This window comes from Ovis aries, chromosome 14 (genome assembly GCF_016772045.2).
Source record: "Ovis aries strain OAR_USU_Benz2616 breed Rambouillet chromosome 14, ARS-UI_Ramb_v3.0, whole genome shotgun sequence".
Classification (NCBI taxonomy): domain Eukaryota; kingdom Metazoa; phylum Chordata; class Mammalia; order Artiodactyla; family Bovidae; genus Ovis; species Ovis aries.
In genome coordinates, this window is record NC_056067.1 from 60,180,876 (window position 1) to 60,204,509 (window position 23,634).

At 40.1% G+C, this 23,634-nt stretch overlaps 2 protein-coding genes across 12 annotated transcripts in view; both read right to left on the bottom strand.

Annotated features, from left to right (window-relative positions):
• LOC105605893 (zinc finger protein 665) overlaps window positions 1-23,634 on the bottom strand; it is a 169,106-nt gene that overhangs the window by 138,347 nt on the left and 7,125 nt on the right. The window lies entirely within an intron of this gene.
• Window positions 506-23,634, bottom strand: part of LOC101108416 (zinc finger protein 160-like) — an 86,653-nt gene continuing 63,524 nt past the window's right edge. For 3 of the 8 annotated variants that reach the window (XM_060399069.1, XM_042231178.1, XM_027978698.2), the window contains 3 exons: window positions 23,054-23,136; window positions 14,755-14,881; window positions 506-5,681 (listed from right to left, as the gene is read on the bottom strand). In XM_060399069.1, the coding sequence (XP_060255052.1) occupies window positions 4,000-5,681; window positions 14,755-14,881; window positions 23,054-23,068 (1,824 nt within the window). In that variant the 5' untranslated portion in view covers window positions 23,069-23,136 and the 3' untranslated portion in view covers window positions 506-3,999. Of the gene's footprint in view, window positions 5,682-6,396; window positions 6,641-11,964; window positions 12,239-14,754; window positions 14,882-23,053; window positions 23,137-23,634 lie in introns of those variants that run through there. The other 5 variants (XM_042231180.2, XM_060399070.1, XM_042231182.1 and 2 more) reach the window with 4 other exon arrangements.

Genomic DNA, 23,634 nt, shown 5'->3' on the forward strand with positions numbered 1-23,634 from the left:
CTCTCATGTATGGATTTTCTGATGTTTAGTGAGTGCTGAGACCTGAGTAAAGGATTTTCCACACTTGAAACATTTGAAAGCTTTCTCTATATGTATTCTGTGATAACTTGTAAGCTGTGACTTTCGACTGAAGAACTTGCCACACTCATCACATCTGAAAGGTCTCTCTCCAGTATGAATTCTCTAATGAAGTCGAAGATGTGTTTTTTGACCAAAGACTCTTCCACACTCAGCACATTTGTAAGGTTTCTCTCCAGTATGAACTGTCTGATGACTTAAAAGGATTGACGTAACATGAAAGGCCTTGACACACTCATCACATTGGTAAGGTTTCTCTCCAGTATGAACCCTCTGATGACCAGCAAGGTGTGCATTTCGGCTGAAGACTTTGTCACATATATCACATTTAAATAATTTCTTTATTGTATGAATTTTCTGATGTTTCCTGAGGTTTCAGCTGTCAGTAAAGGCTGCAGGCGACAGAATGAAACACCAACACTGCAGAGTGGTTTGAATCTTTTTACAACTGCTGCTTCTTGCAGCTGCTTTGCATCTTTTGCACAACAATCTACAGGGCAAGTTCCCAAAAACCATAATTCAGCGACTATACAGTGCACAGGCATGGGGCGAAATAACCTTTACCTTAACTTATTTACTGCAGCTAAGACTTTTTCGGGAACTTCCTTATCAACTTAGAATCCATTTTGTCCCTGGGTCTGTTCCTTTTGAGGAATCAGAAACATCCTTGTGTGTAAGAAATGTTCTTTTCCCAAGAGAACAGAGGATTCCTGACTGAACATCTCATTTGCAAGAATATTCAGCGCTGGTTGAGAGTCTCGTTTGCAATCACTTCTCAACCTACCTTATACCTTGTTCCCTACATCTCCCCCTTTCTTTTCTTGAAGGTGCTGAATAAGCACTTGAATACTCAAGCTTCTTCTTTCAATTGTTAGCAACAATTAACCAAGTATTCACAAAGGATGTTGTTAACAATGTAGATACATGCCCTAAAGGCTTGAGGTTATCTAATCCTTCTTGAAGACTCTTCAGTATATCTGAACCAATAATATCAGGCAGCGTCTTACTAAAAGTTGACAATATAGTTTGTTCCAATTCCATAACTTTAGCAGTTAAATTCTGGTGTCCCACTAAAGATCTTTTCACTTTTCCCCAACTCTCACTCATATTAAAGGGAACAGGGGTTACACATAGGTGGGATGAGTTCCAATCACATTTTAACACATTTTTTGTAGCTAACACAGTCACTTGATCTCCTAACCAGGAAACAGTGTGTTGTAAATTCAATACATTAGTAGCCAATTGAGAGTCCAAATCAGGCTGTTGTTGCCACAATAAATGACCATCCTTATGCCACTCCCTGACAAAATCAGCAGTCTGTATGCCCTGATGAAAGCAAGACCTGCTACAGTTGCTGTTGCTGTTACTGAAGTCACAGTGAGAATTGATGCGATGATGATGCCAAGCATTTTTCGAGATCGATGGAGAAGGGTTTGTACAGCATTCACAAGATGAGTGACAGCAAAAGAGTCCGACCAAGGTCGAGTAAGATTAACAGGCAACCAGAGTTCAGTCCGTGCTTTCACAATGACCAAAGAGTAATTACTGGAATGGACCATCTTGTTTTCAACATTTTCCCACCAGGAATGGTTTATACGTTGAGTCAAGTTACAATCAGAACATGATATAACTCCCAAAATTTCATTCCAAATCCATTGCCCATAGAGTAAAGAATAAGGAAATTTTACACATGCTATATAGCACAGTAAGATTTATTAATACACAAATGAGTTTGAAACGGCCCTCTAGGATCATTAATATTCAAAGTAAAGTTTCCCGTCCAAATAGTAAGGTTACCTGACACTGCCCGTGATTATACACTGGAATAGTAAAAGCAAATTTATTTCTATCTTTTATTTGGAAAGGAATAGTAAAAAAGCAATCCTTCAAATCTAAAACCATCAAAAACCAATTCTGTGGAATCAAAGCAGGAGAAGGGAGACCTAATTGCAAAGTTCCCATAGGTTCTATACATTTGTTAACTTCCCTTAAATCAGTGAACATTCTCCATTTACCAGATTTTTTCTTAATGACAAAAACAGGAGAATTCCAAGCAGAAGCGGAAGGTTCGATATGGCCAGATTGAAGCTGTTCTTCTACGAATTGTTCTAAACCCTCGAGCTTCACTTTTGGAAGCGGCCACTGCTCAACCCATTTAGGGACATCAGTTAACCATTTCAATGGGAGAGCTCCAGGAATCTGAGCAGTGGCTACAAGTTTTCTGACAAGATGGTGAGTGTTGTTCCTAAAGAAAGTAAAAGATCTCTTCCCTAGATATTAATAGGTGTATTAACAATGTAAAAAGAAAAAACTACTTTTTTTCCATTAGACAACTGGCATGACAAAGGTTAGCACTTCTCCACACATCTGCTATAGATCCTAAACCTGTTAAAACAAGAGGAATTTTTTCTTTTTTCTAGTCATTAGGCCACTGCTGGAGAGAAATAACTGAAACATCTGCTCCTGTATCCACTAATCCTTCAAACTGTCTATTTTCAATAATCAGTGACATTAAAGGACGAGAGTCATTAATAAGCATTTCCCAAAATATACTTTGTCCCGTACTTCCAAAACCACTGACTCTCTCTCCATAACTCAGCCTTGTCGACAGCTACCGGAAATCGGGATGCGTAAGGTGGTGCAGAAGGGTTAACAGCCTTGGAATTTGTTTTCTATTTAATAAAACCTTCCAAAAGGCAGTGGTCATTGCCTCTATAGAATCTGAATCCTCCCCCAAACTCACATCTCTATCTGTCTCTGTGAATGAATCTGTACTGTCATCCGGAGGTTTGGGTGGAGGCCGAGATGAAGCCCCCTCCTCACATTTGCCTTCCTTCTCCTCACTCACAGGCACATCCTCATACAGGGAATCATCCTTAAGAACATGAGATGGCCTCACCATCAGCAGCCATTAATTTTAAAGCTTGCATTATAGCACTACATAGAGTCCAGAGCCTTAAAGGAATCACATTTCCTTTTTGATGTTGCTTTCTTAAGTCCTTCTTTACCACTTTCCATTCCTTCAAATTCAGCTGTACTTTTGATACTGAAACCAATAGCAATGCTGCTCTATGACACAGAACAACTTACTCAAAGGGCGAGTAGACGTTGTAATTCCTATAGAAAGCAGAAGCCCCTTAACCAGCTCCATATATTGTGACTTTACAGACGGGGAATTTCTCCAAGGTTTTTTCTTTTTCTTTTCTCTTTTTTCTGTTCTTTTTCTCTTATTTTCTTTTTCCCAAAAGTCGCCCTTTCAGCATCTCGCCCCGGGGTGCTTACCCTTTCGGTTCTTTTCTTTTTTTCTTTTTGCCGAAAGTCCCCCTTTCAGCGTTTTGCCCGGGGTGCTTACCCTTTTGGTTTAGTCGGGCCCCGCGCTGGGTGCCAGATGCTGGCGACGGAATGAAACACCAACACTGCAGAGTGGTTTGAATCTTTTTACTTTACAACTGCTGCTTCTTGCAGCTGCTTTACTTTATATCTTTTGCACAACAATCTACAGGGCAAGTTGCCAAACACCATAATTCAGCCACTATACAGTGCCCAGACACAGGGTGAGATAACCTTTACCTTATGTACTGCAGCTAAGACTTTTTCGGGAAGTTCCTTATCAACTTAGAATCCGTTTTGTCCCAGGGTCTGTTCCTTTTGAGGAATCACAGAAACATCCTTGTGTGCAATAAATGTTCTTTTCCCACGGGAACGGAGGATTCTTGACTGAACATCTCGTTTGCAAGAATGTTCAGCCCTGGTTGAAAGTCTCGTTTGCAAGCACTTCTCAACCTTCCTTATATTTTGTTCCTTACACTGGGCAGAACATCTCGTTTGCAAGAATGTTCAGCCCTTGTAGAGAGTCTCGTTTACAAGCACTTCTCAACCTTCCTTATACCTTGTTCCCTACATCAGGCCTTGCCACACTCATCACATTTGTCCTTGTTTCTCTCCAGTATGAACTGTCTGATGACTTAAAAGCATTGACTTTACATGAAAGGCCTTGCCACACTCATCACATTTGTAAGGTTTCTCTCCAGTATGAACTGTCTGATGCCTAAAAACGGTTGACTTTAGACGGAAGGTCTTGCCACACTCATCACATTTGTAGGGTTTCTCACCAGTATGAACTGTCTGATGACTTAAAAGGAAGGTTTTAAGACGAAAGGCCTTGCCACACTCATCACATTTGTAAGGTTTCTCTCCAGTATGAATTGTCTGATGCCTTAAAAGGACTGACTTTACACAAAAGGCTTTGCCACACTCATCACATTTGTAATGTTTCTCTCTAGTATGAACCCTCTGATGACCAGCAAGGTGTACATTTCGTCTGAAGATTTTGTCACATATATCACATTTCAATAATTTCTTTCTTGTATGCATTTTCTTATGGCTCCTCAGGTATGAGCTGTGAGTAAAGGCCTTGCCACACTCATCACATTTGTAACGTTTCTCTTCAGTATGAACTGTCTGATGCCTAAAAATGGTTGACTTTAGACGAAAGGCCTCGCCACACTCATCACATTTGTAAGGTTTCTCACCAGTATGAACTGTCTGATGACTTATAAGGAAGGTTTTAACACGAAAGGCCTTGCCACACTCATCACATTTGTAAGGTTTCTCTCCAGTATGAAGTCTCTTATGACTTATTAACTGTGAAGAGTAACTATACTGCTTGCCACACTCATTACATTTGTAAGGTTTCTCTCCAGTATGAACCCTCTGATGAACAGCAAGGTCTGCATTTCGGCTGCAGACTTTGTCACATATATCACATTTAAATAATTTCATTCCTATATGAATTTTCTGATGTCTCCTGAGGGTTGATCTGTGAGAAAAGACTTTGCCACACTCATCACATTTGTAAGGTTTCTCTCCAGTATGAATCCTCTGATGACCAGCAAGGTTTTCATTTCGGCTGAAGACTTTGTCACATGTATCACATTTAAATTTCTGTCCTGCATGAATTTTCTGATGTCTCCTGAGGTTTGAGCTGTGAGTAAAGGCCTTGCCACACTCATCACATTTGTAAGGTTTGTCTCCAGTATGAACTGTCTGATGACTTAAAAGGACTGACTTTACACGAAAGGCCTTGCCACACTCATCACATTTGTAAGGTTTTTCCCTGTGTGCTTTGAGGTCTTGCGATACTACTGAAGGATTCATAAAATCATTTCCATATGTATTAGAAACACTAGTTTGGACACAAGGAAGAATTCTTTGAAGTGGTGAAAATGAGTAACTGTTGTCGACAGACCTCTCAACTCTATTATATTCAGAAATTATCCTGCCAGTTTGAAGTATCTGCAGTTTCTCCTGAGACTTAAATCCAAGCCTGTTTCCAAAGGGCTTGATTCCTGCATCCTTTCCATCATATGAATCTCTTCCATCAGGCACACTTCCATTAAGGCTTACAGGTGCGCCTTTGTAATTTCTTTTGTCATCTCTCCCCTGACACTCAAAGTCACACATATTTTCCTGACTTTCCCAAAGATGAACATGTTTGATTTCACAGCTTTTAGGTCTTCCCAGCATCAATGTTCGGAATGTTTCTCGTTTATCACTGTTCACTTTGGGTTGTAAATCCTTGATCACATATGTAGGAGAGATATCTACAAGATAAAAAGAACCACAGGTATCCTGCTCACAATAATTCAAAAATAAATCTTTCATGGTGAATACAGATTACACTAAAAGTAATACTTAACACCAAGTTATGAAACACCACAATGATGACCTTAAGTTTTTAGAAACACTAAAGGAATAGAATTCTTAACTTAAGAAAGCATGATAACATAAATTCACTGTTGAGGTAGCTTAGTTTTAAAAACCATATGCCAAACACACTCACATTGGACAATCTTATGCCAACTCTCAGAAACAGGAGTATTTTTCTACCAGGACCCCTAGGAACCTATCAATCAACAGTTGTCTCAAATTGAAAAGAAAAACATTACACTATCATTGTATTCTGTATACTTACAGTACATAAATAAATTCTAAACAATATATTACATATTGTGATAGTAAATAATCCAAAAGCAAGCTTACCCAAGTAACTATACATAATTGGTCGTATACAATTGAAAACAAATGAGAAAATGAAGAATATGACTAAAACAATTTTTTGGAAACAACATAGTTTTCTAAATCTGCTATAGAACTACATACCCAAAAAGAAAAGGCATTTTACAATGTTAAGAAGTAGTATGTGTCAGCTGTATTGCAGAATATATGCTAAAAGACCATCATCTGTAAATGACACATAATTTAAGATGTAAAATAGTCACCAGTTTTCTAACAGCGAATAATCAAAGCAATGCATACCTATGTTGTTGTTCAGTCGCTCAGTCGTGCCTGACTCTTTGCGACCCTGTGGGCTGTAGCCCACCATACTCCTGTGTCCATGGGATTTCCCAGGCAAGAATAATGGAGTGGGTTGCCATTTCCTTCTCCATGGGATCTTCTTGACTCAGGGATCAAACCTGCATCTTCTGCATTAGCAGGTGAATTCTTTACCACTGAGCCACCAAGGAAGGCTTCTCTCTAGCCATGCACTATTCTTAATTACCTGGTTTAATGGCACCAAAATATAATAAATAAAAAGTGAGTGCTTTGGGTATTTATTGACTAGGGTTAGACACAATATTGCTGAAAAATGTTGCAAGTGAAACGCATACAAGATATAATGTAGTTGAGGTTTGACAGAAAACAAAATTCTGTAAAGCAATTATACTTCAATTATAACATTAATAAAATTTTAAAAAGATATAATGTAGATAACATCATATCATAAAGAACATGACAGAATATAGATTATTACATTTTTTAAACAAAAGTAAATTTTGAGTATTTACTATAAAACATGCACTACTTGTAAGCCAACCAACAGCACTAATTTGCTTTGAAAGGCTTGAGGTAAATTAACATGTTTTTCTCTAATCAGAGCAGAAGACACACCCAATTGGTGCACAAAGTGGTAATAGAAACAGGATATGAATCTGAACATACAGACTGAGAAAACTTATTTGTAAACATGACCATCCACTGAATGAATAGATTAGAAAATATTTTTAAAAAATACAAGGAACTTGGAAAGAAAATATCAAGGAAGATACAATATAGAAGTAGTCTGTTTAACTATTATTCAACCATCCCATCTAGAAATGGGTAGTGAGTCATCATGGATGCACAGAGTGATTTAGGTCATGTCCTGAGAAACTTGTTCAATAAATGACCAGAGATTATCTTTACAGTGAGAGCATGTAAAAGGTGGAGGGATGTGGTAGGTAAGAACGATGTTTCCGTCCATATCAAAGTACTATGTGAGGAATGGTCAGGACGAAGAAAGGGTCTGCGTGGAGCATAGGGTACACAGGTTTATGTCAGATATCAGCTTGTGCCTGCCATGTCTTTGTGAAAATAACTGAGAGCACAAACTAATATCCTGACCTTAAAAGAAAAGAACTGGTTCAGCAAGTTCATGGGCATTATACTATGGGTATGGGACAGAAACAAGAGAGATTTTAAAAGTGACTGTGATATATGGAGAAAGCAGGATAATACCTGTTATACTATTTACAATGTAATGTATCCAACTGTGAATTGTGTAAGTTACAATGGAATGCTTATATTCAAGAAAAGCATACACAATATTCCAGGATATTGTGTAAGAATCTTATTAGCAGAAATCAGAAGGAAAATCCAGGAAAAGGCTATCTAAATCTGGGTTCCTCTGCCAAGTATGATTAACCTCTCTGTTGGACATTTATTTTGTTTCTTCTTCCACACATGTTCATCTCAAGATCGAGGAGTATCAAAGGAGGGACTGAAACTGACTCTGGAGGACCTTCCCAGTTACAAAAGCCTTTCTGAGGCATCCAACACCTTTTTGTAGAAAAAGGCTTTATTCTCCTAGACCTCCCCTGAGTTCAAAAGAGCAGATTCAAACACTTACTAATACATAAAAGGATCATACCATGATCAAGTGGGATTTATTGCAGGGATGCAAGATTTCTCAATATCCACAAGTTAATCACTGATACACCACAGTAACAGTTGAAGACTTAAAACCATATGATCATCAATAGATGCAGAAAAGTTTCTCACAAAATTCAAGTGGCATTTATGATAAAAACCCTTCAGAAAGTCAGCAGAGATGGTCCCTACCCCAGCATAATTAAGACTGTATATGTGAAACACACAGCTAACATCATACTCAACAAGGAAAAACTGAAAGGATTCCCCTTAACAACATGAATAAGACAAGAATGTTCACTATTGCCACTTTTACTGGACAAATTTTTCGAAGTCCTAGCCACAACAATCAGAAAAGAAAAAGAAATAAAAGGAATTCAAGTAAAAAAAAAAAAAAAAAAAGAAGAAGAAAGAAGTAAAACTGTCACTATGATGCTATACACAGAAAATCCCAAAGCCACCAGATGACTACTAGACCTTATCAATGAACAGAGTAAACTTGCTGGATACAAAATATATAGAAAACTGCTACATGTCTATACACTGATAATGATACATCAGAAAGTAAAATTAATAAAACAATCCCATTCACCATCTCAGAGAAAAGAATAAAATTCTAAGGAATAAACCTACCTAAAAAGTCATAAGAACTGTATTCATGAAACTATAAGATGCTGATGACTGATAGCAAAGATGACACAAACAGATGGAAACATATACTGTGTTCTTGGATTGAAAGAAATAACAGTCAAAATGACCATACTATCCAAGGCAATCTACATATTCAATGCAACTCTTATCAAATTAACAACGACATATTTCATAAAACAAAGAAAAACTTAATTTGTACCAAAATACAAAAGACTCTGATATCTAAATCGATCTTGAGAAGGAAGAACAGAGCTGGAGGGATCGTGTTCCCGGAGTTCAGACCATACTACAAACTTATAGTCATCAGAGAAAAAGTGAAGTTGCTCAGACGTGTCTGACTCTTTGCGACCCCATGGACTGTAGCCTACCCATGGGATTTTCCAGGCAAGAATACTGAAGTGAGTCGCCATTTCCTTCTCCAGAGATCTTCTGGACCCAGGGATTGCACCTGGGTCTCCTGCATTGTAGGCAGACACATTACCATCTGAGCCACCAGGGAAGTGGTATGATGATGGCACAAAACAGAAACACAGATCAGTAGAACAGGACAGAAAACCCAGTAATAAACCAATTTACTCAGAGTCAATTATTCTATATAAAAAGGAAGAAAGAACATAGAATGAAGAAGTCTCTTTAATAAGTGATGCTGGGATAAATGGATAGTTACATGAAAAAGAATGAAATTACAACATTCTCTAACACCACATACAAAAATAAACTCAAAATGTATTAAACATCTAAATGCAAGACCAGATACTATGAAATTCATAGTGGAAAACAAATGCAAAACACTGACATAAATGTCAGCAAAATTTTTTTGAATCTATCTCTTAGAGTCATGGTAATAAAAGCAAAATCAAACAAATGACACCTAATTAAATTTAAAACCTTTTTGCAAAGCAAAGGAAACCAAAAAAAAAGAACAAAAATACAACTTTTGGACTATGAGACTATATATGCAAATGATGCTACCTATCAGGGATTTATTTCCAAAATATGCAAACAGTTCATACAGCCTAATATAAAACAATGAACAAACAAGCCAATCAAAAACTGGGCAGAAGATCAAAACAGATATTTCTCCATAGGAGACAAACAGATGACCGACAGTCACCTGAAAAGATGTTTGATGTCTCTACCTAGGAGAGAAATGCAAATCAAAACCACAAAAATGTATCACCTCACACTGGTCAGAATGACCACCATCAAAAAGTCTACAAACAATAAATGCTTGAGAGGGTGTGGAGAAGCGAACCCTCCTACACTGTTGGAAGGAACATAAATTGGTACTGCCACTTTGGAGGATAGCATGGAGGTTCCATAAAGAACTAACTATAGAGCCATCACATGAACCAGCAATTCCAATCCTGGGCATATATCCAGAAAGGATGAAAACTAATTCAAAATGATACATGCACCCCAATGTTTTAGTAGCACTACTTACATGAGGCAAAACATGGCAGCAACCTAAATGTTCACTGACAGACAAAGGGATAAAGAATACGTGGTACCTACATACAAGGAAATATTGTGAAGTGAAAGTAACTCAGCCATGTCCAACTCTTTAAGATCCCATGGCCTGCAGCCTGCAAACTGCCCTGTTTATGAAATTCTCCAAGAAAAAACAGTGGAGTGGGTTGCCACCTCCACAGCATAAAACACAATGAAGTAATGCCTTTTGCAGCAATATAGACAAACTTAGGGATTATTCTAAATGAAATCAGACACAGAAAGACAAATATCATAGGATATTATATGTTGAACTGAAACAAATTATACAAATGAACTTATTCACAAAATAAACTCACCAGCATAAGAAACAAACTTATGGTTACCAAAGGGGATAGTGCAGGATGGTGGCTGGGGCAGGAAAGGGGGAAATAAATTAGGAGTCCGAATATATACAAACTAATATATATTCTGCAAGCCAGGCTTCAGCAATACGTGAACCGTGAACTTCCTGATGTTCAAGCTAGTTTTAGAAAAGGCAGAGGAATCAGAGATCAAATTGCCAACATCCGCTGGATCATGGAAAAGCAAGACAGTTCCAGAAAAACATCAATTTCTGCTTTATTGACTATGCCAAAGCCTTCGACTGTGTGGATCACAATAAACTGTGGAAAATTCTGAAAGAGATGGGAATACAGACCACCTGACCTGCCTCTTGAGAAATCTGTATGCAGGTCAGGAAGCAACAGTTAGAACTGGACATGGAACAACAGACTGGTTCCAAATAGGAAAAGGAGTACATCAAGGCTGTATATTGTCACCCTGCTTTTTTAACTTCTGTGCAGAGTACATCGTGAGAAACGCTGGACTGGGAGAGGCACAAGCTGGAATCAAGATTGCCAGGAGAAATATCAATAACCTCAGATATGCAGATGACACCACCCTTCTGGCAGAAAGTGAAGAGGAGCTAAAAGCCTCTTGATGAAAGTGAAAGAGGAGAGCGAAAAAGTTGGCTTAAAGCTCAACATTCAGAAAACAAAGATCATGGCATCCGGTCCCATCACATTATAGGAAATAGATGGGGAAACAGTGGAAAACAGTGTGAGACTTTGTTTTTTGGGGCTCCAAAATCACTGTGGGTGGTGACTGCAGCCATGAAATTGAAGGACGCTTACTCCTTGGAAGAAAAGTTATGACCAACCTAGATCACATATTCAAAAGCAGAGACATTACTTTGCTGACTAAGGTCCGTCTAGTCAAGGCTATGGTTTTTCCTGTGGTCATGTATGGATGTGACAGTTGGACTGTGAAGAAGGCTGAGTGCCGAAGAATTGATGCTTTTGAACTGTGCTGTTGCAAATGACTCTTGAGAGTCCACTGGACTGCAAGGAGATCCAACCAGTCCATTCTGAAGGAGATCAACCCTGGGATTTCTTTGGAAGGAATGATGCTAAAGCTGAAACTCCAGTACTTTGGCCATGTCACGAGAAGAGTTGACTCATTGGAAAAGACGCTGATGCTGGGAGGGATTGGGGGTGGGAGGAGATGGGGACAACCGAGGATGAGATGGCTGGATGGCATCACAGACTCGATGGATGTGGGTCTCGGTGAACTCCAGGGGATAGTGCTGAACAGGGAGGCCTGGCGTGCTGCAATTCATGGGGTCGCAGAGTCGGACATGACTGAGTGACTGAACTGAATTGAATATATGTATACAATAGATAAACAACAAGAACCTACGATATAGCTCAGGGAACTATATTAAGTATCTTGTGAATTGCTGTATACCTGAAACACAACATTGTAAATTAACTATACCTAAAAAGGGGAGAAGGAAATGGCAACCCACTCCATCATTCTTGCTTGTAGAATCCCAGGGACAGAGGAGGCTGGTGGGCTGCTGTGTATGGTGTCGCACAGAGTCGGACATGGCTGAAGTGACTTAGCGTGCATACATGCATTGGAGAAGAAAATGGAAACCCACTCCAGAATTCTTGCCTGGAGAATCCCAGGGACAGAGGAGCCTGTTGGGCTGCCGTCTGTGGGGTTGCACAGAGTTGGACAGGACTGACGCGACTTAGCAGCAGCATACCTAAAAAGAATGGTTAAAACAAAAACAAAAACACCTCTTGCGGAGATATTCAAACAATGTTTCACAAGGGTATAAAAACTACTAAATGTTGGAAGCAGTCTATGAAATAAGACATGTTGACAAAACTGAATACCCACCAGCAAAAGAATTTACTTGAAACATTATCTTACACTATAGACAAAAATGAATTCAAAATGGTTTAAAGACTTAAACCTAAGTCCCAAATGTATAAAACTCCTAGAAGTAAACATGCAGGAAATGTTTCTGGAAATTAGACCCACAAATGATTTACCAGATGTAACAACAAAACCACAGGCCACAAAATAAAACCAGATATTAATAATTTGAACTATATCAAAATTATAAACTACAGCCATGAAATTAAAAGACGCTTACTCCTTGGAAGGAAAGTTGTGACCAACCTAGATAGCATATTCAAAAGCAGAGACATTAACATTACTTTCCCAACAAAGGTCCATCTAGTCAAGGCTATGGTTTTTCCAGTGCTCAGGTATGGATATCAGAGTTGGACTGTGAAGAAAGCTGAGTGCCAAAGAATTGATGCCTTTGAACTGTGGTGTTGGAGAAGACACTTGAGAGTCCCTTGGACTGCAAGGAGATCAAACTAGTCATCCTAAACAAGATCAGTCCTGGGTGTTCATTGGAAGGACTGATGCTGAAGCTGAAACTCCAATACTTTGGCCACCTCAGGCGAAGATTTGACTCACTGGAAAAGACTCTGATGTGGGGAGGGATTGGGGGCAGGAAGAGAAAGGGACGACAGAGGCTGAGATGGCTGGATGGCATAACCAACTCGATGCACGAGTTTGAGTAAAGTCTAGGGGTTGGTGATGGACAGGGAAGCCTGGTGTGCTGCGATTCATGGGGTAACAAAGAGTCAGACACGACTGAGCAACTGAACTGAACTGAACTATATATTAAAGTGCAGTGAGTTTGAAAAGACAATCAACAGTAAAAGAGAAAATATGTGGAAATCATACATCTGATAGTAAATGAGTATAAAGAATATATAAAGAATTTTAAGAGGGACTGAGATCACCAGTTCTGCCGTAGGGATCATTCCCCAATAAACCATCCAACGTGTTGCAAATACAGAACAGAAACAGTAAGAGTAACACAGAACTTTGAACTCAATGATAAAATAAAAAAATACTGACAATGCACAGAACAACAGTGTAACCAACAGCCCAATACATATGAGAATGTGAACTTAGACCAAGCTGTCCTGGGCTAAATTCCCATACCATTTACAGAGGCTAAAATATATGGTCCTTGATATACAGGAACAACACTGTCATGGTGCCCTTGACAGAGTCTCCAAAGCCAGGAAATAACCTAGAAAGATGTAACAGGCTCTCGTGATACTTTCTCTCTCATAATCTTAGAACATACTGACCATTTTACTGGATAGCTTCAAGTGGTGAGTTTGTGCAGAGCAAGAAAATAACATTAGGACTAGTGTCTGTTAGTAAATCCACTCCACAGAGACTCAGCAGAGGCTGCCAATTAAACATAGGTGGATTATCACAGCAAGGAAACCAGATAAACTTTCAGACCCTCAGGGATATATTTCAAAGAAATTTAGGTGGTAAAATGATACAAAGTAAGGAGAATGTAACATCAGGAACAGCTGACATTCCCAGGCTGGGTAGAGCAGCACAAGAGTAAAAATACAACATGAAGGACAGACATTACAGCATCTTGAGATGGGACCATGCGCTCGACCTACAGACGGCAAGCTAAGAGCCTGTGAGATTCACATATGCTCCCCTCGTAGGATCTAGGATCAAAAAGACAATCTCTCTACCCACTCTCCTTACATTTTCCTAAGTAACAACAACAGCGGATCCCATCCACCAGCTTGTCCCACTCCTAAACAGAAAAAAAACAGCCCTTTTGAGATACTCATTCTTCTTTATATGTTGTATTTTTGGCTATTTTTACATCACTCCCCACTGTCCAGAGCTTTTTCTCATGCTCCAATGTGAAGATAATATTCAGATCAGAAACAGAAATTCTGAGACTCATCTGGTGATCCAGTGGTTAAGACTCTCACTTCCAATGCAGGGGGTGCAGGTTTAATTCTTAGGGAACTAAGATCCTACTTGCAGAATGGTAGAGCCAAAAAAAAGGCAAGCAAAAACAAATAAAAAGAAATAGATATTCAGGGTTATCAGAAGAAACAAATCTAAAGAGCTGTGGATTTTTTAAAACACAGAGCCAAAATCAAAAGGCAGAAAATAGGAAATCGGGTTTTTTGGTGTTTTTTTTTTTTTAACATTTGCCAGTGAGCTTTGTACATAATTAAGCTCCGGGACAACCTCAGATGTGACAGGAAACAGACACAGCATCTGAAGAGGGTCAGTTTAACCTTGTGAACCTGTGTCATGCCCGAGTCACCAGAACTCTCACATGAAAGACATCAGGGCCTCCTAAGGGGCACACAAGGAAAATGCAGATACCCAAGGGCAGCTCTGGAAGGAAGTCATCCTCACCCACAGACAGCAGGTTCCTGTAGGTCTCCAGCATCACGTCCCTGTACAAGGCCCTCTGAGCAGGATCCAGGAATTCCCACTCCTCTTGAGTGAATTTGATGGCCACATCCTCAGAGGTCAGTCGTTCCTGAAATGAAACCACATGTCACCAAAAGGGTCATGAAAAGTTCTCATTTTCATGCAAAAGAGAAAGGGTGATAAGGGGTACGGATTGACTTGGTTGAAGTATGTGTTCTAACAGATCCATGCAGGGGTATCTGGAGAAATTATGCATCTCTTAATTTTAATTTCTTATGTTTTTTCATATGGCGTTATGAGATCCTCCAATTAATATGGATTTTTCATCACTGTTCAAAATCCATGAAATATATTTGAATAAAGCTCAACACTGTTTTGGCTATACAGAAGTGTCAGATATTATGTTCTACCCAGTGAGTGCAACTCATTATCTCGATGAGGTACAGCATGAGTGGTGTCTTCAGAGATGACAAAGTCCAAGGCACTTTTAACGGAAAGGTCAAAAGTTTCAGTTATGACGTTGATAACAGCAGCAAGGACCAAAACTATCTGAAGGCTTCCTGTTGCTCTAAATTACTGTAGTATTACTCTAAACATTAAATAAGTACTTCACAGGCAAGAACCTGTCATCAATATAATAGCTCATTAAAGAACCATCTGTTCCCACCTTACAGAAGAAAAACTGTGTCACAGACACTCTGAGAAACTCGACTCAGATCAACAAGGTAAGAAATGTTACACGAAGCACCTGAACTCAGAGGCTTGGGCTCAGCAACTGAAGCTTAAGCATCTAACAGTGAAGTAATACAGAGAACATTGAAAGTCCTTTGACAGAGGGCTCCTAAAGAAAACTTGAAAAAAGTCCAAGGTGAGCCTCCTCCCTGCCTCTCTGTCTTCTCTGCAGGGGGAGCAGCTCTAGGGCCTCAGGCCTTCATCCCCTGAAAATTGACGCCTGCGCCAAATTCGTCTCCACCTCCTCCCTGATCAGAACCTCCTCCCTCTGTTGAGTGATCACTGTCCACAGTGGTGGTGAAGGACTGGAGACACTGACGAGAGCCACAGCAGCTTGGCAGCCCCAGGTCCCCAGACCATCTCACTTACTCCTAGCCACAGCTTCCAAACCAGTGCCATTTCAAGGGACTTTGACACAGCAGCCAAGTTCCCTGGAGCTGGAGCTGCCACAGAAGGGGTGGCTGGCTCCGGGGCTGGAAGTGGGACTGTGTTCGGGAGCTTCATCACTGTTCAGCCAGGAATCCTTCTCTGAAACAGTAGCTCTTCTACGCCATGGGCTTGGCCCTCTCAACGGCTATGGGCTGTTTTGCCTGATGGTGGTCTAGCTCATCTTCTTCACGATGTGAAGGAGCTGTTTCCACCTCCCATAGCTCTTTCTCCTGTGTCTACCCAGTATGTTCTCTTTCCTGTAACTCCTCAGGTAGCCTGGGGAAAGTGATGGGCTCAGGGGTTGACAGAAGGAAAACAAATAAATATTGTATTAATGTGAAAAAAAAAAAAAAAGTCCAAGGTGAACAATGTGGAATGGCATGAAAGGTCATTATAGACGTGGATATAGAAACACAACTGTTAGTAATTTACTACTTAAAACACTAACAGGATTGCTTAGAAAATTTCAAGGCCACAGATTATACTGATAACATAATTTCAACTGAAAAAAAAAAAGGTGATATGTAGTTTTAAAATCATGATGTCCTCTATCTAAACCACAGACTTGCACATGCATCCATGCTTATCTATAAAAAATTAACTGACATGAGAGGATTTGTCTCTTGACATATTTTTTTGGACAATTTTATGTCATCCTTTTATTCACATGAATTTCAGCATATTTCAGATGATAAAAATATATCCTTTGTATTCAGCTGAGTTTGTCAACAGGATTCTATATTAGGCTACCAAAGGAAAACTATTAAAAATATTAAAAAAAAAAAAACTTGAACTCAATTCATAAGAAAATTACCATATACAAAAGTACAAATACAATTTTATCCATTTAAATTTACATAGCAAGGCATTAACAGAAGCCAAAGACTTTCTTTGCTTTTTTTTCCATTAATAAAATAGAGATTTGATATTAGAAGAGTCCTAGATTATGACCAAAAAAAATTATCACAATAGTAAAGTACAAAAACTTCTTAGAGAATTAAAAATCATGGCAAAAAAGAATATGGAAAAAAATAAAGTTATTAAGCAAGACTATCTCAAGAAACATCATTGCTGGGAGCCAGTGTGAGGAATCCCGCCCGTGACAAGGTCATGAGGAAGGAAGCTGACATACGCAAGGCGTGCTCAGACTTCAGGGACCCCTCTGGAAATTCCTAAGCATGTACCCCAACAAAAATCTGCCGGCTTTTGTGCTCTGCTTTTCCACTCTTCTGACATTTTCTGGAAAAAGTCAATTCAGGGCTTTAGTCTTCTGCATTTGAAAGAGTGTTTCAATCCAAAAAACCCTCTGATGGCTTTCTAGCCTGCCTGCAGGACTCCTACAGCTGCGCGTGTGATTGTTTGAGGCCTCCTGACCGCAGGAGGCACAGGAAGCTTAAAACATCCTAGGAATGTAGGAGCTTCCGAGGAGTCAAAATCTTTAGAACAGGACTGGTTAAAGGTTTCATTTGTTGGGTCAATATTTGCTGCCAAATTTTCACATCCTTTAGTTGTAGATATAGTTAGAAAAACAAGTAGTAGACCTTGTGTTAGCAACATTAGATCTTTGAGTTAAGTACCTTCTTTGTTGTGTCCCGCTGCACCTTTGTTCTATAGAGATGTAACTTTAATGTTAATGCTTTAAGGAGATGTAGATTAAAGAAAAACACTTCAGGGGAAACAAGATTAACATTCATTAAGGAAGAGAGCCAAAAGTGTTAACAAGCCTCTTGGCCAGAAGATAATGTAAATCACCTGAGACCTTTTGTATACCAAATGATGTATAGAAAGAGCCTGAGCTGCGAACGCTACATAATCTTGTGTTACCCATTGATCTCTGTGTTTTATCAAAAGTATAAAAGGCCTTCTGAACAATAAAAGACGGGGGCCAGCTTCCCGGGGCCAGCTTCCCGGGGCCAGCTTCTGGGGCCGGGGGCCAGCTTCTGGGGCCGGGGGCCAGCTTCTTTGACCAGCTTCTCTAACTAGTCTCCCGGCCTGGTTTCTAGGCACTCTGGCTCCCCCCGTGTCTCTCTCTCTCTTTCTTCTCCTCTCTCTTTCCCTCTCTCTGCTCTTTACTTTAATTTCGGGTTGAATTTCCACCTGGAGCGCGGAGGCCCACCAGGTCTACTTACTTGCCCCGGCTGTTAAGACCCGCGAGAAAGGGAGCTTAAGGCGAGGCACCCTTAGATATTCAAGCGGGCGCCGGTGGCCCAACGTAGATGGTGCAAATTCCTTGTCTGGAATTTTATTGGCCTTCCGCGTAAACCAAGCTATTCAGCCCTCTTTCTCCACTTAATCTTCTTACTACACTATAGTTTCTTAATCTAATCTTTCATTAATAAATAAACAAGTCTTTCCACGCCGACGCCGTCCACCCTTCGAATTCCCTGGATCCACCAGGGCTGGACCCCGGCACATCATGATGGGAAGGAAACATTCAATACATTCCTTCTGAAATTACAGTGGCATGAAAGGAGCTGTCCAGGGTGCCTGTCTTTCGCCACCATATGATGCGCATGGGCAGGGGCCACCAGAAGAAGTAAAAGGAGGAAAACTACAGGGCAAGAGACGCAGAGTTTGTCAGAGAGTTGAAACAGGTAGTACTCACAAACCTAAGGACACGGAAAGGTGAACAGTGAAAGGATGGCAAAAGACAGTCCATAGTAAAGAGAGCACGGGAGACTGTTATATCAGATAAAATAAACTGAAGAAAAAAAAAGTGCAATGAGATAAACACTGTGTAATGATAAAACGGTCAATTTACCAAAAAGCTGTAACAAGAAAAATATATATACAGCTAACATTAGATATCTCATAAAAATGAAGCAAACATTAAAGGAAAGGAAGACCGAAATAGCGGCACAGGAGTAGTACAAGTTTTCAATGCCCAAGTTGAACAGGCATGCACAGATCACACAGCCCAACAAAAGCATGAAACACATGCATCTCAAGGACACATAAAACATTGTCTATGAGAGACCACATGTTAGGCCAAAATTAACCATTTTAAGAGACTGATACCATAAAAGTATGTCCCCTAACAATGAAATAAACACAAGAAAAAAAGAAAATTCCCCAAATGTGGACATTAAACAACTCACTCTTACACCGCAAAGGGGTCTAAGAAAAAAATTACATACAAATTCATGGGAAATTTTTAAATATATGTATGAAAATGTAAAGACAACATTGCAAAATTTATAACACACAGAGAAGACTGTACTGAAAGGAAAGCTGAAAAATATAAAAATCAACAAACCAAGAGTTGATGTTTTGAAAAAACTGTATAAGAAAGCCCCGACCTAGACTAAGGAAAAGAGAAAAAAAGATTCAAACAACTAAAAACAGATATGAAACAGGAGTGATTACAACTGAGGTTAAAGGAAGTTTCTAAAGATAAGGAACTACTATGACCAATAAATAGATCTTCATGACCAAGATAATCACGATGGTGTGATCACTCACCTAGAGCCAGACATCCTGGAATGTGAAGTCAAGTGGGCCTTAGAAAGCATCACTACGAACAAAGCTAGTGGAGATGACGGAATACGAGTTGAGCTGTTTCAAATCCTCAAAGATGATACTGTGAAAGTGCTGCACTCAATATGCCAGCAAATTTGGAAAAGTCAGCAGTGGCCACAGGACTGGAAAAGGTCAGTTGTCATTCCAATCCCAAAGAAAGGCCATGCCAAAGAATGCTCAAACTACCGCACAATTGCACTCATCTCACCTGCTAGTAAAGTAATGCTCAAAATTCTCCAAGCCAGCCTTCAGCAATACATGAACCATGAACTTCCTGATGTTCAAGCTGGTTTTGGAAAAGGCAGAGGAACCAGAGATCAAATTGCCAACATCCACTGGATTATGGAAAAAGCAAGAGAGTTCCAGAAAAACATCTATTTCTGCTTTATTGACTATGCAAAGCCTTTGACTGTGTGGATCACAAGAAACTGTGGAAAATTCTGAAAGAGAAGGGAATACCAGACCACCTGACCTGCCTCTTGAGAAACCTATATACAGGTCAGGAAGCAACAGTTAGAACTGGACATGAAACAACAGACTGGTTCCAAATAGAAAAAGGAGTACGTCAAGGCTGTATATTGTCACCCTGCTTATTTAACTTATATGCACAGTACATCATGAGAAATGCTGGGCTGGAAGAAGCACAAGCTGGAATCAAGATTGCCAGGAGAAATATCAATAACCTCAGATATGCAGATGACACCACCCTTGTGGCAGAAAGTGAAGAGGAACTAAAAAGCCTCATGATAAAAGTGAAAAAGGAGAGTGAAAAAGTTGGCTTAAAGCTCAACATTCAGAAAACTAAGATCATGGCACCTGGTACCATCACTTCATGGGAAATGCATGGGGAAACAGTGGAAATAGTGTCAGACTTTATTTTTTTGGGCTCCAAAATCACTGCAGATGGTGACAGCAACCATGAAATTAAAAGACGCTTACTGCTTGGAAGAAAGTTATGTCCAACCTAGATAGTATATCAAAAGCAGAGATATTACTTTGCCCACAAAGGTCCCTGTAGTCAAGGCTATGATTTTTTCAGTGATCATGTATGGATGTGCGTGTTGGACTGTGAAGAAAGCTGAGTGCCAAGGAATTGATGCTTTTGAACTGTGGTGTTGCAGAAGACTCTTGAGAGTCCCTTGGACTGTAAGCAGATCCAACCAGTCCATCCTAAAGGAGATCAGTCCTGGGTGTTCATTGGAAGGACTGATGCTAAAGCTGAAACTCCAATACTTTGCTCACCTTGTGTGAAGGGTTGACTCATTGGAAAAAACCCTGATGCTGGGAGAAACTGAGGGCAGGAGGAGAAGGGGACGACAGAAGATGAGATGGCTGGATGGCATCACCGACTTGATGGACATGAGTTTGACTAAACTCCAGGAGTTGGTGATGGACAGGGAGGCCTGGTGTGCTGTGATTCATGGGGTCGCAAAGAGTCAGACACTACTTAGAGACTGAACTGAACTGACTGACTGATGACCAATAATGCCTATCAATGACAGTATATAGGAGATACTGGCAAATTCTCAGAAACATGCAAACTATTTTACTTATTAAGAAATAAAAAAATTGAGAAGTGTTGAAAGTGAAAGTGTTAGCCACTTAGTTGTGTCTGAATCTTTGTGACCTCATGGACTGTAGCCCACAAGGCTCCTCTGTCCATGGAATTTCTCCAGACAAGACTGGACGAGACAGCCATTCTTTTTTCCAGGGAATCTTCCAACCCAGGGACAGAACCTGGGTCTCCCTCACTGCAGGCAGATTCTCTATGATTTGAGTCACTAGGGAAGCCCATTATAACTAGAGAGATTTAAAAAATAGTCAGAAACCTCTAAGAAAAATAGAGGACCAAATTCTACCAAACATTTACAAAAGAATTACCACTAACCCTGGTAATTCTATGGAGCAAGCATGATTCTAATAGTTTGCTGATTTCTCAAAGACACAAGAAAGAAAAACTGGAAACCAATACCACTGATGAATACTGATGCAAAATTAAAATACTTGCAAACCAACTTCAACACATATTAAAAAGATCTGGAGAAACAGACATAGAGAACAGATGGAGGGGGGAAGGGAGGAAGGAGAGGGCGAGATGTATGGAGAGAGTAACATGGAAACTTACATTACCATATATAAAGTAGAGAAGAGAGCCAATGCAAATTTGCTGACTGACACGGAACTCAAAGAGGGGCTCCTAACAACCTACAGGGGTTGGATAGGCAGGAAGATGGGAGGGATGGGACATATGTATACCTATGGCTGATTCATGCTGGTGTTTGACAGAAAATAACAACTTCTGTAAAGCAATAATCCTTCAATTAAAATTATTTAGATAAATAAATAAAAAGATCTGACATCATGACCAAGTGGATTTTATTCACATAAGGCAAGGAGAAGTCAACATATAAAAATCAATTAATATGACACACTACATTAACAGATTAAAGGGAAAAAAACCAGGATCATCTAGATGCAGAAAAAAATATTTTTCTTCCTTCCCACATGACAAAGTTTCATAGGTAAAAATCATAAAGACTACAAAAGAAACATGCTATATCAAAAGAGATTCTTTAATAACCCCACAAAGGATCAATCACCCAATTAACTCATTATCAAAACTGCCATGGCAATCTTTGTAGAAGCAGGATAAAACATGGTGAAAGTCACATAACTATTCAAAGAGCAAATAGCAAAACTCTTGAAGAAAGAAGATGGAGGTCTTTCTATTTCAAAACTTATTACAAGGTAATCAAGGTGATGTGGTATTGGTATAAAAAGAGACAAATAAACCAACTGAACAGAACACAGTACTCAGAAATAATTCTTTGTGTATATGTAAGGTATATTCACAAGGATGTCAAGATACACAAAAGAGCAAGGACAGTCTCAATAACCATGATACTGAGAAAATAGATATCTACCAGCAAAAGAGTGAAGCTGGAATCTTGCTTGCATTCAAGGTTAAAACATCTCTGTGTCAAAGGATTCAATCCACAGAGTGAAAGGACAACCTCTGAAGAACGGAGGTGATGAAAATTTCCACCTGCCACACTTAGATCCATTTCATAGTTTAAATCTGACGATAAACTAAAAAACCCTGTATCACTGATGTCTATTTCTGAACTTTCCATTCTATTAACAAGAAGGATTTAAAGAGATTGACCCACATCTTTAGTTTGAACTGCCTTAAAAAAGTCAGAACAAACTGTCCCTAATTGATCTGGTTCGCAGATATTACCAGCTATTGTGCATATTGATACCTGACTTCCACGTGCAGTTTCCTTACCCTGGTTGACAGAGAGCAGACAGCACATCCAGATGGGCCCTAAGCAATCTCTGCTGCCCAACAGCACTGAGACCCCGTCTTCAACCCGTGGGTGAGAAGCCGTGCCTGGGACGGTGCCCAGGGGAGCCTCCTCACAAGAGCCAGGTCACCAGGTCATGGGGAGACGAGATCTAAGTGGAGATGATGAGCCCTGAGGGAGGGCACCAGGTGAGTATACGTGTACAGGAGCCAGACAGGATACTCCAGAGTCAGACACGATTAGCAAGTCCAGAGAAGGGCATTTCAGGAAGGACAGACTAAATATGACCTTACCTGACAAAGAGCCATGCCTCACTCCTTTTCTTTCCTCTTCCTCAACTTCAGGGCTTCCTCAGGCAACACAAGTCTTCAGAGGTCTATCATGAAAGTTGAAAACGTACTGTTTAATGCTTAGAGTCAATACATCCCCTTCCTGAGCCCCAACCACCCACATGGGAAGCCCTCACCGTGTGGAACAGACAGTCCCCTGTGGCCACTGTCTCAGGAGAGACTCAGGACAGTCAATTCCAGCACAGAGACCAACATGGGACTTTCCCACACTTTCCCTTAGATCACACTCCCCTCCTGGTGAGGCCTCATGCACACAGCAGCAGGGGCCACCTCTGCTGACCCTACGATCCCCTTCAGGTCACACAGCAGGCCCCTGTCCAGCCCCAGTCCGAGCAGAGCACCCCCTCCTCAGCCCAGATCTCTGCCCTCAGGACTGGGAGGACTCAGAGTCCTGATGCTCAGTGAGGGATCCAGACTGGAATCAACTGGAACACCTTAAACATTCTCGTGCTGTGGACCAACACAAACTACCTGAAGGGGAATCTCTGGTCAGAGGGTATAAAACATGGGTATGCAAAACGCCT